A 15,141-nucleotide genomic window follows, 5' to 3' on the forward strand; every position below is an offset into this window, starting at 1 on the left:
TCTCCTTTAACTTCCAACAAAATTACGTCTCACTGCAACGATGCACCATCTGGTGGACAAACGACTACGTAACGCCAATACTGGAAATGCAGCCAAATGATGATGAATATTTGGTTTTCCTTTAATCCTACTGAATTTGTAATTATGTTCTCGGCCGTTCTAATTACCGATTACAGGCCAAAGAGTGTACAGTCACTAAATGTACACATAACTTAATTTTTTTTTAGACCCCCCCCCCCCCACGGATGAAATTCTACGAAACTTGGCATACCCCCAGAGAATGTCAGGTTAATCATACACATAAAATTTGGTGCAGTTCTGAACATCTTAACTGAAGAGAGGGGCGATTAAAGCAGAATGATATTGCATTTAACATTTTTACTGGGGGGGTGCAATTCACAAATGAGTGATAATGGGCTAGGTTGATGTGGGCCCTTGAGACCAACATACCATAACAATTTCTTCATCCTCGGTGCCACGGTTCAGGTAGTTATTTAGGAAAAACTGCATTTTTGGGGTTTCGGGGGGCCCAGCACGGGGGGGGGTGGCCCCCGGGGACCAAATGAAATTTTTCTGTAAAAGTCTAGTGGGGCTACATACCCACCAAATTTCATGTGCCCCGGTGTTTCGGTGTCCCGGGTATAGTTGACCAAAATTTCAGGAAGTAGATGACGGAAAGAAAAAAAAAAAGAATAAAAAAAACTTTGACAATCCCTATATGACCGCTTTGCTAGCGGCGGTCATAATAATATTCTGCAGGTCTACTCTAGTTCTCTACTCTAGTCATTACACCAGAGGGTGCTCATGACCATGTTTGTGCTCTAGTGTACAAGCAGACCCACACTGATCTCTATTCACACACATCTGTCAGGATTGACATCTGTCCACTTTACAGAATGCAAAGCAGTGTCTTAAATATATTAACATAAAATAGACTTCATTTGAGGCCCCCTTCAATTGTTCAGTTTGTCTTCACTGAGGGACCCTTAACAACTCCAATGAAACATTAATGAAGCTCAGTTAGTTATCAGCTTCACAGCAATTTACCGGTTTGAGGACACTCTCTGGCCAGAAGAACTCTTTCTTCTAGATGACAATACTTGTGTGGAAAATCTTTTTTGTTTAATATTAAGATCATTGTCAGTTGTTAGAGCAGAATATTCTTATTTGTTTTATGATCTTTGTCAACATTTTCATTATGTAATTGATCACATAGTAGCCTAGCTGACATGAAGATGGCCATCAGCACAATACACTTAAATCAGTTTATTTTATTCTATGGATTATAATACACGTTATATAAAGTAGGCCTACACGTGGCCCTTTGAGAAATAACTGAATGTTGCTTTTATACCAGAGAAGTGTGACTTCATCTTTCTTCTTTTTATTCTGTAAAAACACTTTACACTAAACAATAAAATTCTTGTAAGCCAGTTAACATAAGCATGCAAATCCCCCTAGTTAGTGGTTGGCTTTCAGGTCTCTTTCACTTGCGGTTCTTCACAGGAAGTGGACTCCTGAGAGCAGCAGCCATTTTGGTGCTTTCTGTTGAGTCGTATCCAGACAGCTGTTTGCTGCCTCACAGCCGAGAAACTCGATCTTTACAGGAAGCCGAGTGCTTTCTGGTAAAAAAAAGAGTGGCACCAGAGTGGGGGGGGATCCCAGCATGCATGTATGATGGTGCTGACATTGTGCTGTTTATACTACCACTTACTACCACTGTGATGACTGCCATTATTATGACAAACATGAATGATAAATACAGCCTGTTGAGAGATCAAATTAATGCAAAAAAACACAACTCAAGTTCCTGTCATACTTTTTGGCTGACTCCATGCCATTCTCAGAAGCCCGTCTCGCCAGCCGGCATGCACAATTGCTGTGCTCAGAAAGAGAATAGCTAATACAGTGATGGTGATGAAAAGGCCGGAAGAGCAGAGGAGTTGGTGTGGGGGGGATGGGGGGGTCAGCAGGGGGTCTGGTCTCATGCCGGCGTGCCAGGCAGCATCCTGACGCCCCTGTGAAGATGGAGGCTGTCAGTAGGACGTGTTCCAACACACCCAGGGCCACCCCCGCCTCTAACAGAGCCGCCCCCCCGCCTCCACGCCACGCCGCCTGCCCCCCCGTCTCATTTCCAGTCCGCGTCGGAACACCCGGAGATGAAAGTGTGCCTCTGAGGAGCTCTGGGTTTCTCATCAACCAGGAGGAGGAGAAGGATCCAGGTGGCAGAAACGAAGGCGCTGATGCGCGCAAGGTTGGGTTTTGGACAAAAGAGCTTACACAAACATAAAACACTGACATTATTCAATTCTGTTTCATTTGATGTTTTTTACCCCCCCCCCCCCCCCCCATGCAGATCCTCGTTCATTCGTACTTTTCCCCCATCTCTGCACTGCAAGCCAAATAATATGAATATTTTAAAATGGATCCTTGAGATCTGAGCCGAATAAGAGAGTAGTTGACAGGCTCCAATCTACAGTATGTGTGCTGTTTATGTGAACAAGTCGACCACAGCTAATGAGAAAGTTTTATCTGTGCTGTGTGTTGGGTCGTGTTGTGTCTCAGTGCAAAACCTCCATTATCAGCTTCTGACTGCACACAGGTCACTTTCACAGAAAAGGCTCGCCTGTCTGCGTTCTGAGTAGAATTTCTCATCAAACTGCAGTTTACAGCAATGTGGGTCTACAACTAACTCCTGACATCACACATAGCTTTTTATAGATATTTGGAAAGCTGTGTATTATTGTGAGGAAGTGGTGTGGTGAGGACAAAGGGTCACCTATTTCTAGCCTCATCTCACATGGCTCTGGTGCAGTGATCTGCAGCTTATCAGCATCCCTTACAGCCACGAGGCTCAATGAGGCAGCCAACCACTGAACTCTACTGGATTTTCAACAGCTGATGATCTAGTATCATCAACTATGATCCCAATTGGTCTCCTCAACACTGGGGAATTTCAGGAGGCCAGTTTTTATTTGGTACAATCATGTTATCTTCAGAGTTAATGCGTGCTAGGTCAAACTTAGTGATTGATATTTTATCTGAGGGAGGTGATTTTAAACAAGTGGTTGTTATTATGTGTAAAAACCCACACACACAGTAACTCTCCTACAGGGAACTAAAACTGTAGATGATGGACATCAATGGCAAGAAAAACACAAATTGAGGGTTCATACTGGCCCCTCAGTGCTGCACCCAACAACTAGCTCTGTCCACACAAGAGTCTAGCATTACACAGCCCCTGCACAGATGCATGTGTTTATTTGCCTCAATGTGGCTAGAGGCAGCTCTGCTCAGTGAACTCACGTCCGTATGGCCAGCTTGTCAGGTTTCCTCCTCTGAACTTGAGAAACATGGTAGCATAAGCTATTGCAGGACAAAATGCATTAAATAAAATACTAGATGACGCAGATGTTGCTGCCCCTGTCTCACTTTCACAAAACAAGATGTCCGTCTAATGCAACTTACCCTGACGTTACAGCCATTTCAAGGTCCTTTCCTCGTTGTGAATATTGCAGGGTGACATTCTCACATGCGTATAACATCAAACAGGATAATGAAATTCTGTAAAAATGCACAACTACCACCAGTATTCCACACTAGTATTCAGGAGGTACATGTCTCATCTCCTGTCTTCTAAATTAACAAATATATGACATAGCACTGGGGTAATTATCTTAATTACAGAGGGGAAAGCACTACAGAGGAATCATTCATCTCGGCACATTATCTCCAGCAAACAATCTCTGAATATCTGGCAAGTAATTAATACTATAAAGCCTCACATGTGGCTGGGCTGGAGGCCTCCTTTCAGTTTTGTATGTCTTGTCTCATGTGAACCTAAATTAAATGAAGTCTGTCAACATCAGACCCTGACCCTGAGTTTGGTTTAATCTCAAAAGCCATTAGGTTATTTTTCAGAAGTCATTCTGTGGTGTCGTGGAAAAAGCCAGGCTCTTTGGTTCAATCAGCCTTCTCTGTTCCACCTTAGTTTCTGGGGGGTCAAAGCAGTGTTCATAATGTGTCCAGTTCTGCTAGGGTCTGAAGGATAACTGTACTGTTACATATGACACACTATAGTTCCATCAGTTGAACTGATTGAATTTGCCAACACTGATGCTGTATGTTACTCGACAGTACATCTGCCTGTCTGCTTGAAGGGCCAAGAGCACAAAAAAGAACACCATTCCCTTTCAGACCTCTGTAGCAACAACAGAGTCTGGATGAAGTCTTAAAAAGACAATGAATGCACTGTCATGAGAGCAACGAATGACAAAGGAACAGAGACGCAAAAACAGGAGCATACAAAGTTTCAGGAAAGGTCTGCAAGGACAGGAGAGCTAAAGCGCATTGTGGAAGGTCAAAGTGTTTTTGCTTCCTCAACACCTTACCACAAACTCTCTTTTTGTGAGTGCAGAAAGTGAAAGACAACTATGTCTTGGATTATATCACAGCCAAGCCTTTAGGAGCTTCAATATGTTGGGATAATTAATGTTAATGGTCATATGGAAATGTATTACTTTTTGCAGTAAATGGAGTTTAACTCGAGGTGAATTATCTAGTGCTAGTGCTAGTGTCTATTGCTGGTGCTGTTTAATACTAATGGGCTTCCACTGAGGTTTGGGGAATGCACAGTATGGGAATCCAGCATTAAAGGAGGAAGTTTGCTAAAAAAAACTAAAATTAGTAAAAGAGGCCTTAAACCTCTGAGGATGTAATGTGGGACTACATTTTGAATTTTCATTGTAATGGGCCCTGTAATAGGCACATCGCTGAATTCTGTGTTATAAGAGAATACTGTCTGTTTCAAGACAATACTGTGAGTTCTCTGGACTGTAGACATAAATTTAAACAACACTGTTTGCACTTTTTATCGTGGCATGCAGCAGAGGTTTTAATCCCTTTGGCAAAATATGCCAAAAGATGTCTATTTGACATTATTCTCAGGTTATGTTGCAAAGTCAGTGGCAAACATTTCAGGGGATATTATAATATATAAAACAGACATTATTTTACGTTTTAAAAAAAACAAAATCGATTTTTGGATTATTGTCCTGATGAACTGCAATTTAAAACTGAACAATTCTGATAACACTAAGTACAACTGCTTGTCGCCTCAGAACAATGTAACCCAGACATGACAAAATAACCAGGACAAATACTGACTAGCATTCAAAGAAATAGCTTCTAGGCCAATCAATGCTCCCATAGACAAGGCTCTCTTCACCAAGGTAGATACTTCCTTTTCCCCAACATCCACATGTTGATGATTATCTTGAGACATAGTGGTCTTAAAGGCCTACTGGTTTAATGTGGGCAGGGGAAGTGGTTGAGCACCGCTCTCCCATGCCCATGCCCACATCCACAGCGGAAGTGCCCTTGAACAAGGCACCTAACCCCTCACTGCTTCCCGAGCACCGCTGTAGCAAGGCAGCTCACTGCTCTGGGTTAGAGTGTGCTTTACCTCACTGTGTGTTCTCTAATTTACGGATAGGATAAATGCAGAGACCAAATTCCTTGTATACGCAAGTATACTTGGCCTATGAACCTGATTTACATTTACATGTGACGTGTCCTTCTACCAAATATTACGAAAAGTTTCTTGTGCAGAACGGTACTGAATGTTCTGAATGTACTGAAGTAAATCAAATGCAAAGTTATTGGAGTTATTTGATTTAGCTGAAGCAGCTGTCCAGTAGATTGTTTTATTATTGCAAAATTACACAAATGAGATAGTCCTGAGGAACTATTCATTCATTACAGTTTCAGAAAAACAAAAGGATTGTTTTTTCTTCTTCTTAAACACAACTTCCATCAGATATCTGTGGGTACACAGTCAGACCACAGAATCCTCCATTGTTACGGCAGACACATCTCCTCTTAGGGATTCTGCCACTGTCGCAGTTGTTGTTTAGACAAAGATATCACATTTGTCTCTGTCGGCCCGAGATTGCTCCAATTCCCTGTTGTCATTTGCTGTGTCACAGTGTGTCTGTCCATCACCATTAGAACCCTGATACTGTGGAAACAGTCGCGTCAGGTCTCTCTGGACGCATCTCTCTACTCATTTCATTTGACTTCGCTGTCTCTGCTGTACATAGCTGGTGACTAGATGGTCGAGGAAATTTGGTGCTGGTTTGAAATACTGTGCTCAAGCATTCTTGCAACTGCATTACACAAACTGCATAGTGACTTTGAAAATATAGATGAACGTCAACATTTAGATGGCATACTGTATGCCACGTGCGGCTGTCTTTCAGGGCATTTAGTGACTGCAGTGGTGCACTAAAAGATAGCGTTACATCTGATCCTCATCACCATTCACCTCAGGCTGGTTTAGGGTATCTAACCTGCAGGTAAATAAGAAAGCACCCTGCATCAGCTTTTGGGGCGGCAAGCTCAGCTGGTACGCTGGAAATTCTGCCAGAGTAGAGTACTGTAGAGTATTCGGTAAGCACAAGGTAATTTCCCACCGCCGGAAGCTGAGAGAGAGGTAGAGGAAATGTACTGTTTACAAACTTTAAAACGAAGAATACTCCCTGCACTGAAGTGTTTAAGTAGCTGTGCACCTTTCTGAGGGTTTAGCTTCTTGACTGACAGACTAAGGGGAAGAGCATGGAGACCTTGCTTTTTCTATTTCCTCACTTCAACTTTTCAGCCCCCGAGAAGGAAGCATATTTCAACATGCTCGACCCAGGAGATAGCAATGCCCTGTTGAGGGACAGTAATTCAAGGTACGTTTTTAACGACAACCCTGACTAAAATGCTATTTGTATGCTCTGCCAGACATTATTTGTTTGCACATGTTGTTGACTATATTTCAATTAATGAAGATTTACAAAATTCACTCAACATGTCAAATGAAGACATCTGCAACTTCCTTAATTTTGGATTGCTCAATGACGTAAGCTAGTTAGTGCGGTGAAAGTAGAAAAAGTAAATGTGTGCATTATTGTATTTTGTACAAAACTTACACAAAAATGCATAAGGTGTTTTGGTGACGCTTGATCAAGCAAGATTTATGAGTCATTTAGTAAGGCATGAGAGATATAAGGAATTCCCCTTCCAGAGCTAAGCTTGTCTTACTGGAGGTGCTTGTGTTCATGTGTCTGTACCTGATAGTTGATAAGCAGTATAAGGGAACTCAGTTTAAGAGAAAACTGGGCTTCTCATTGTTTGATGCAGTACAGACGTGAATGTTAGAGAAAATGCTGAGGCGAACGTTCGAAAGACTATACAGTATGATGAAAGACACAGTGCCTGCGTGAAACTGTTGATGTCGTCAAAAATTATGCCCACAGATAAGCCCATGGATACAAATTAAAAGTATTAAACCCGGAAAAATATTCTCCAGCTATAATCCTCCCAATTTTGACTTATTGGCAGTACTTATGTAAATGGAAGTTTTTTAAACACAAGTAGGCAAAAATAGCAGACTTCTGCTTTTCTCAAAGTTCCCTTTGTCTAGTGTTGATCATATGCTTTGACTCTAACAAGCACACTCAGAAAGAAACAGAGGCCTTTACAGACAACTTCACTTCCCCATCCTTTCTCTTCAAATGGTAGAGGTTGTTTAGGGAAAAGTTTGCAATTCCATTCTTATTTTACTCACCACATACTCATTCAAAAGCAAACCTGTAACTAAAGTATCACTTTCCCCCCTTCACAGATTAAAAGACAAAGATCGGAAAAGCAGATTCAGTCTACTTCTCGCCAAATCCGGCTCTCATGAAAATGTCAGCCCAGAGAAGAAGGCAACCTCAAAGGTTAACAGGTGAGGCCTCAATCTCATGTGTTTGACCACTGTGTGCTAAATTTGCAACATACTTGTTACACTGGGATTAAGTGGGGGAAAGACCTCAGAAGAACTGGACAAATAAGGGAACTCATAGCTTAGCTGTTTGTGAGGGAGCCCTTGACTTTGCCCATGAGAAATCATGTCAACAGCTCAACCTGAGAATAAGGTTTCTTCTTCCCCACGGAAAATATCTCCAGAATATCTCCAACACCTGACGAGTGGCATGAAGCCATCCTGAACGTCTTAGGACCTGCATAGAGAGTCACAGACTTGGCTTGATAAACATGCCTGGCCAAAAAATCACAACACATAACATTACTGCAGATTCAGACAAAATGTAGACACCATGTGTCTATCTGTACTTTGTATGATCTCATTCCTGTCCGCCCATACCTCCTTCTATTCCTTTCACCCCGTTAAGAGCCGAGGTTCTGCTCAAGAGTTCTTCCTGTTAAAGTGAGTTTTTCTTCGTCCCTTTGACTTAGTTCTTAGGGTGGCTTCAGCTCTGGCCCCTGCAAAGTACCTTGAGCCAATTTCAATTGTTTTGAAGCAATGACTATCAAACTGAGTTGGATATTAATAGAATTGCCTAATTTGGGCTGTGCAGTTTCACCCTGGTCCTCCTGACAGCATGCCCAGTGGCTGACACAAGAGTAGACCTGACAATAATTCACAGTCAATCAGGATTGAGACAGAGCCGGGGGAAATGCTATCAAGACACATCCCGATTCAGTCAGATCATCATTTACACCCGCTTACACACCTGGCCACCATGAAAATCCATCCATGCATACAGTCCAACAATATGTCTGCTCTGATGGGACTAAACCTCCAGCTTGAGCATTGCTAGCAACACCATGCTTATCATTCTGCTGTACATCATGCGAGTAATCTGTGGGACATTTATTAAAAACAACAGTGGCTCACTGTCATACCGTTAACATTGCATCAAGTTTGTAATGGATAAGCCTTATGCACACCATATTATGAGTTGTCTTCAATTGTTTCAGTGAACCTTAACTTTGTGGAAATTGGCCTAATATTGGTAGATAGATTGGAAGATAGATTGGAAGACAAAAGCATTAACACTCACAAACATTTAATGTACATGTTGTTCTCTGAGAGTGAATATGTTTTCTCTTGCATTTTAATGAAAATAATCAAATCTGTGTGTCTTCTCAGCATATCAACAGACACTGCATTGAAATGGAGTGATTCTTTTGAAGATCTGCTAAATGATTCAGGTAAGCAGCTTTTCAGTGCACTTTCAAAACTGCTGGGCCCTGGTTTAAGACTGTCCCTCAGCGAACTTATGTTTAATTATAGTTGGCGCTGTATGGTCAGTATGGTCTTGACCAAGGTTGTTTATAGTTTGTTTGTAATGTTGCAAAATAGTAGCAGTGGTTTCTAGGGTCTGCATCATTTTCCATATCTCATCTCACAGACACACATTCATTCTCTCTCTCTCTCTCTCTCTCTCTCTCTCTCTCTCTCTCTCTCCCCCTCACACACACACACACACACACACACACACACACACACAAACAATGATGCATTTGATCACTGAAAGGTAACATTGCATTTATGTCCTTCAAATTATTTCACAGCATCATATTCATGATATTGACTTAAATTCAGGCTTATGCAAATCTATTTCATATTTAGAGCATCAAGTAATTATGTATACTGATTACTAAATTGAACAAGTTAAACCTGCGTTAATTCATTTGTCCTGTTGTCTCTCTCCAGATGGTGTTAAGACTTTCACACAGTTCCTTCGCACAGAGTTCAGCGAGGAGAACATCGAGTTCTGGCTCGCCTGTGAGGACTACAAGACAACTGAATCAAACACCAAACTGCTCACCAAAGCCAAGCAGATCTATGTTGTGTTCATAGAGAATGACTCTCCAAAGGAGGTAACTGCCACTCCTTTTAGCCACCTTTTAACTGTAGGTCTACATTGCCATAGTAGGCTAGTAACAGTAATCCAGGACACACCGCACATAGTGTCTGCTTTTACTCCCATTACTTTGATGCCACTGGACACTGCTCAGTGTAAGAACTTCAGAGGAAGTTATGAAGGCAATTTACCCTTGAATAGTTATCTGCTGACTCACAGATAAAAGTAGGTACTGTATGTTGCATGAGTAGTATGACAGAAAACTAAAATTGAACTTGACGTGAAACCAACACTTTGATACGTGCTATACTTTTCTCATGGCAACAGAGCCCACGAGCGGTGGGGTAGATGACCGTTAGTGAGGCGTGTGGTTTTCCTGTCAGAATGTGACAGCTGTGTTTGCTTGACTCACTCTCACTCACCCACACATCTCAACTTGAGAGGACTTCTGTCTGTCTGTGCACCCGACACACGTATGGAAGAGATTAGAGTTAACATTGTGAAACTTCCAGTTGAAAGAGGAAAGGACTGAATTGTGATGGAGATGAAGACAGACATCTGAATTTAGTTGATCAGAGAGGACTGAGAAGAAGTCAGGCAGTCAGGGGAAGTAGAGCTCTCAGTTGGATTGAACGAGAGAGACCTGAGGTTATAAAAGCAATGTGTGGGTGGTCTCCTCCTCACTGACAATCACCTGTTTGTCATTCAGATTAACATTGACCACTCGACCAGAGTTGCCATCCAGAAAAGCATCGCCCAACCCACCTCCACCTGTTTCGACTCAGCACAGGGCAAAATCTATGCCCTTATGAAGAAAGACTGCTACCCACGATTCCTCAAATCAGACATCTACCTGAGCCTGACCAGGAGAAAAGCCCCAGGTGCAATGACAAGGAGGCGGTCCCGGTCCTTTGTTTTTAACGACCGAGGCGACTCGACATCTGGTACAGAGTCATGGCTATAGTGCTTCAACATGTTCCTTAGATCCTGTGTTGAGTAGGTCAATATAAATAAAGACTTTTCTAGTCCTGTACCTAAATACTAACATAATACTGTACATTAATCAAATTTTAATAAAGTTTCTAGTTTTATAAATTAGGTTATTTAATGTAATTTTTGCTATCTTAATCTATTATTGTACTTGTAAAGTGTAAATAGATGCTTTTGCTACAGTTAAATATGAAATAAACATTGCTATGAATAAGCACTGATACATACATATATTCCTATCTTATGTGCATGAGTCCTGCTTTGTTAGATACCAGAAACATGAAGTTACTGTTTAAGCATGTCCTGTGTAGGGAAAAAATGTAAAGGTATATTCTCTGTCTCCCATGGAATGTCTAATTTCTCTTGGCACACTCACAGCACCAAGAAGTGTGACTTGCTGGGTACAGAAGTCTATCCTGTTCGTACCTGATGACATTTTATCATACCTCGCTGGATAAGATTTGTAGTGCATATCAATTATGCATGCTCATAGAGGGTATTGCAATGCACCTTTTCTCCCTCATTTAAAATGGTGTGGCAACAAAGATGGAATTAGCTCACAGCGGAATGATAAATCTATCATCGCCAGTGATTATTTTTCCTACTCCGACAGGAGTTAAGGCCCAGCACAAATCCATATTTTATGGCTGAGCCGTGTTACTCTTGCAACTTCCCAGCGCACACATATAAATGACTTCTGGCAACATTATAGAGATTGATTTTGTCATAATTTGTGCACATTTGCATGCATTCAGCATCAGATAGCTATACTCATCTGTACACACTCTAAGATTTGGGCCTTTTCTAACTTACTTTAACAACTTTGCGCCAGAAGTGAGTGGTTCCCTCTAAAACATGGACCTAATTTAGACACTATATTGAGCTGCACACACAGCATCTTATTTTGGCTTCTTCCCTTCTGGCTTGCAACATAAGACACATCCTTGAAAAAACAATCTGAGGAGTTCTAAGATGTCAAAAAATGGTTGTGAGAATTCAACAGCAAAGGTGTGAAATGATGAAGCCCTCTAGAGATAGCTCAAGAGACAAAGCCTTTAGGGAGGTGGAATAGCCTGAATCAAAGAATCATTACAATTACATGCAGGAGATCCAAACACAACACACGCTAGAGGCCCTTCATGACCCGAGGCATGCAGATAAACTTCTGTGAGGATTTGCTGAGGTTTGGACGTGAAATATTCATCATTTAACATCCACTGTTGAAGCTGCTGACTCCCATGCCAATGTGCAAGGCAGGATCTACTGTTCATCTGTGCTCAAGGCATCAGTTTCAACCTCAGTCTTGTGATAGAAGCACAGCTCCCCCCACTGGTCAAAATAGAGCAACAAAGGCTGTTGCCATGGCAGCTAACGAAGATAGATATGTAAAGACAGAAAAAGCAGTTGCAGAACCAAGTAGTCTGGAAATACCAGAGGTCAGCCATTTTCAAAAAGGCTTTAAACAGAACCAACCGACCAGTTTGGACAAAATAACTCACAATAAGGATTCAAAATTCTTTCAGCTGAAGTAATTTGCACAACAAGGTATCTACTCAGCCCCTAAATATTGAAATTGCCTGAACATTTGACTATAACATGGGATAAATCCCCCAATGATCCTTCATTCTGATGATGTACACATCAATAAGTCAACAAACCACAAACTAAATGACACGTAATGGCAGGGCCACATCCGAGAGTTAGCCACATCTAGTCTCTTAAACAAATAAATAATCTACATCATTTCACAGAGAAATGAAAAAAGCGAGTGTTTGCATTGATTACATGGGATCCCAATACTAACTCCAAGCCCATCTGTTTTGGAAATCAAATTATCTGGCTTGCTCCATCATTTCAAATGCAAATTGGGCAAGGTATTTTCCATTACCTGTTGCAATTTACATACCCAACAACCGGATGGGACGGGGTCCATCGAGGTCAGTGTGGGCAGCTGCAAAAGGCACTTTTGTTGAAATTCCTCTCAAGTGCTGCATCATGCATGGCACAATTTCATATGAATGTGATCGTGTTTATTTTCAAAGAAGGCTATTGCAGCACACAACTCACTGTTGTCCATGGGTAGCCCTGCAGTTTAAGGTGGAGGGCTTGTGTGCAGTGTATCTCGCTGTGTAGCATATGCTGTGATAATGCTCTCTGACTGTGTTGAACAGCCAGTTATGAAGCATATGGGGGATAGAGCTGCCGGGAATTGCTTACGCCAACTTTTCCCCGACATGAAATATTCATTCTATTCTCACTGGCGAAGCGAGTCTCAAACCTCCGTATCTGTGCAGAGGAAACACTTGGTTCACATGTTCATACATTATACAGACATGCTCACTGTTGAATCCCTCTGCTTGTCAAAGATGGCTCAATGGTGGGAGAGAAAGAGTCAGCCAGGCTAACTGATGATGTCAGATCAACGAAACTTTGTGCTGTGCAGTGGCCTCAGGCTCACCTCTATCTGTTCGCAGCCCTCTATCACACACCATCTCACACACACGCAGGACATCTCTCTAAAGCGCACGGGCTAACAACAGAGCAACTCAAATACACTTCAACACATCTGATGTGTTTGCCTGTGACGTGATTAGCACTGCATATAATCAAGGCAAATGTGGTGATGGGTTATACCGCAGCCCTAAAAAAGGTCTTTCTTAAAAACTATCCCTTTGTCTCTGGCTATACACAATATGAAGGTGCATTATGCTTTGACTTTACAACTTTAAATATATATTTAGCTGTGCTAAAAGCCGCTGACTTTATTGGCAAGCCTTTGAACAAGATCCATCCTAAACAAATGTCAGATTCAATGGTCAAATGTGACTTTGAAACCCATTCACTCTCCATAATCATCCACAGGTTACAGTGCCTATAAAAAGTATTCAACCCCCTTAGATATTTCCCCTTTTATTGCTTTAATAAATTAAATCTTTGTCGATTTAATTTGGCCTTTTTTTACAATAATTTACAAAAAATTAATGTCAAACTGAAAGCAAATTTCTACAAAGTAATGTCAACAGCAGTCCAGCCAATTGGTGCTAATAGTCTCACAATTAGTGAAATGGAGATCGCCTGAGTGCAGTGAATGTGTATAGTATAGCAATAAAGACACCTGCGTCTGGAAGGTCCAGTCACTGGTCAATCAGTATTCCTGGCTATAATTCCACCATGCAGACAAAAGAACACTCTAAACAACTCAAAGAAAAGGTTATTGACAAGCATAAGTGAGGGGATGGATACAAAAAAATTCAAGTCACTGAACATCCCCTGGAGTTCAGTGAAATCCACCATTAAGAAATGTAAGGAATATGGCAAATGTGCAGATCTGCCTAGAGCAGGCCAGGCCATCACCACAAACTAAGTGACCGTTCCAGAAAAATAATGATGGCGGAGGCCACCAATGACAAGAAGTTAAAAGCTTCAGTAGCGGAGATGGGAGAAATGATGCATATAACAACTTTTGCCTGAGTTCTTCACCAGTCAAAGCTCTATGGGTGAGGAAAAGCCCTTATTAAATTAGTTCACCCAAAGACCTGTTGGACACTCCAAGGTCAAATGGAAGAAGGTTCGTTGGTCTCATGAGACCAAAATTGAGCTTTTTGGCCAACAGACTAGATGCTATTTTTGGCGGATACCAACTGCTTGAGTAGTTTGGCAAAGAAAAATTGAGCAAAACTGCAGTATCCAGATGTGCAAGTCTAATTGAGACCGATCCACGCAGACTCCATGCTTTAATTGCGGCCGAAGGTGCATCTACTCAATGCTGACTTGAAGGGGGTGAATATTTATGCAATCACTTATTTCGCATTATATATTTTTAATGAATTAACATTACTTTGTAGAAATCTGCTTTTACTTTGACATTAAAGAGGGTTTTTTGTAAACTATTGTAAAAAAGGCCAAATTATATTGATCAATATTCCATTTATAAAAGCAGTAAAAGTGGAAATAGCCAAGAGGGGTGAATATTTTTTATAGGCACTGTAAGCAGATTATGGAGTGCAAATGCAAAACTGATGTAAGTTGCTCAAGAGAGCATAACAATCAGAAGAGTGGGCCAAAATAACACTGCCCCTATCCCACAATATTTTCTACGATTTCAATCCTTCAGTGTATACGCATACAATGCCGACCTCGTGCAGGTCAACGCTGCATTCACTTTTTATTTTGAGCATGAATGCATTGGACATAAGTGAGATTATCTTATTGAGATTGATCTTTGCCAAAAGGGAGACCCCTCAAAGGGAATGAATGCAAAGATGGGTAGTCCATCCAACTGCGCTTAAAGCCCAGTGAGTTTTCACTGAGAGGCAAGCTTCCACTCATGAAATTCACAAAGGCTGAAAACCCAATACCAAATGTATGCTTTCTTCAAAGTACATATTTTGAAATTACTGACAGATAAAACACAGGCAAACTATTTTCATTATTTATTATGTCTGTCTGTAAT

At 41.4% G+C, this 15,141-nt stretch overlaps 1 protein-coding gene across 1 annotated transcript; it reads left to right on the plus strand.

Annotated features, from left to right (window-relative positions):
• Positions 1-6,463: 6,463 nt before the first annotated feature.
• rgs18 (regulator of G protein signaling 18) lies at positions 6,464-10,915 on the plus strand. Its single transcript, XM_042112054.1, has 5 exons — positions 6,464-6,734; positions 7,670-7,774; positions 8,981-9,042; positions 9,548-9,714; positions 10,408-10,915. Exons 1-5 carry the CDS (start codon positions 6,616-6,618, stop codon positions 10,660-10,662), a joined length of 708 nt encoding a protein of 235 aa, XP_041967988.1. The 5' UTR covers positions 6,464-6,615; the 3' UTR covers positions 10,663-10,915.
• The last annotated feature ends 4,226 nt before the right edge of the window (positions 10,916-15,141 follow it).

Source organism: Alosa sapidissima, chromosome 1 (genome assembly GCF_018492685.1).
Source record: "Alosa sapidissima isolate fAloSap1 chromosome 1, fAloSap1.pri, whole genome shotgun sequence".
NCBI lineage: Eukaryota > Metazoa > Chordata > Actinopteri > Clupeiformes > Clupeidae > Alosa > Alosa sapidissima.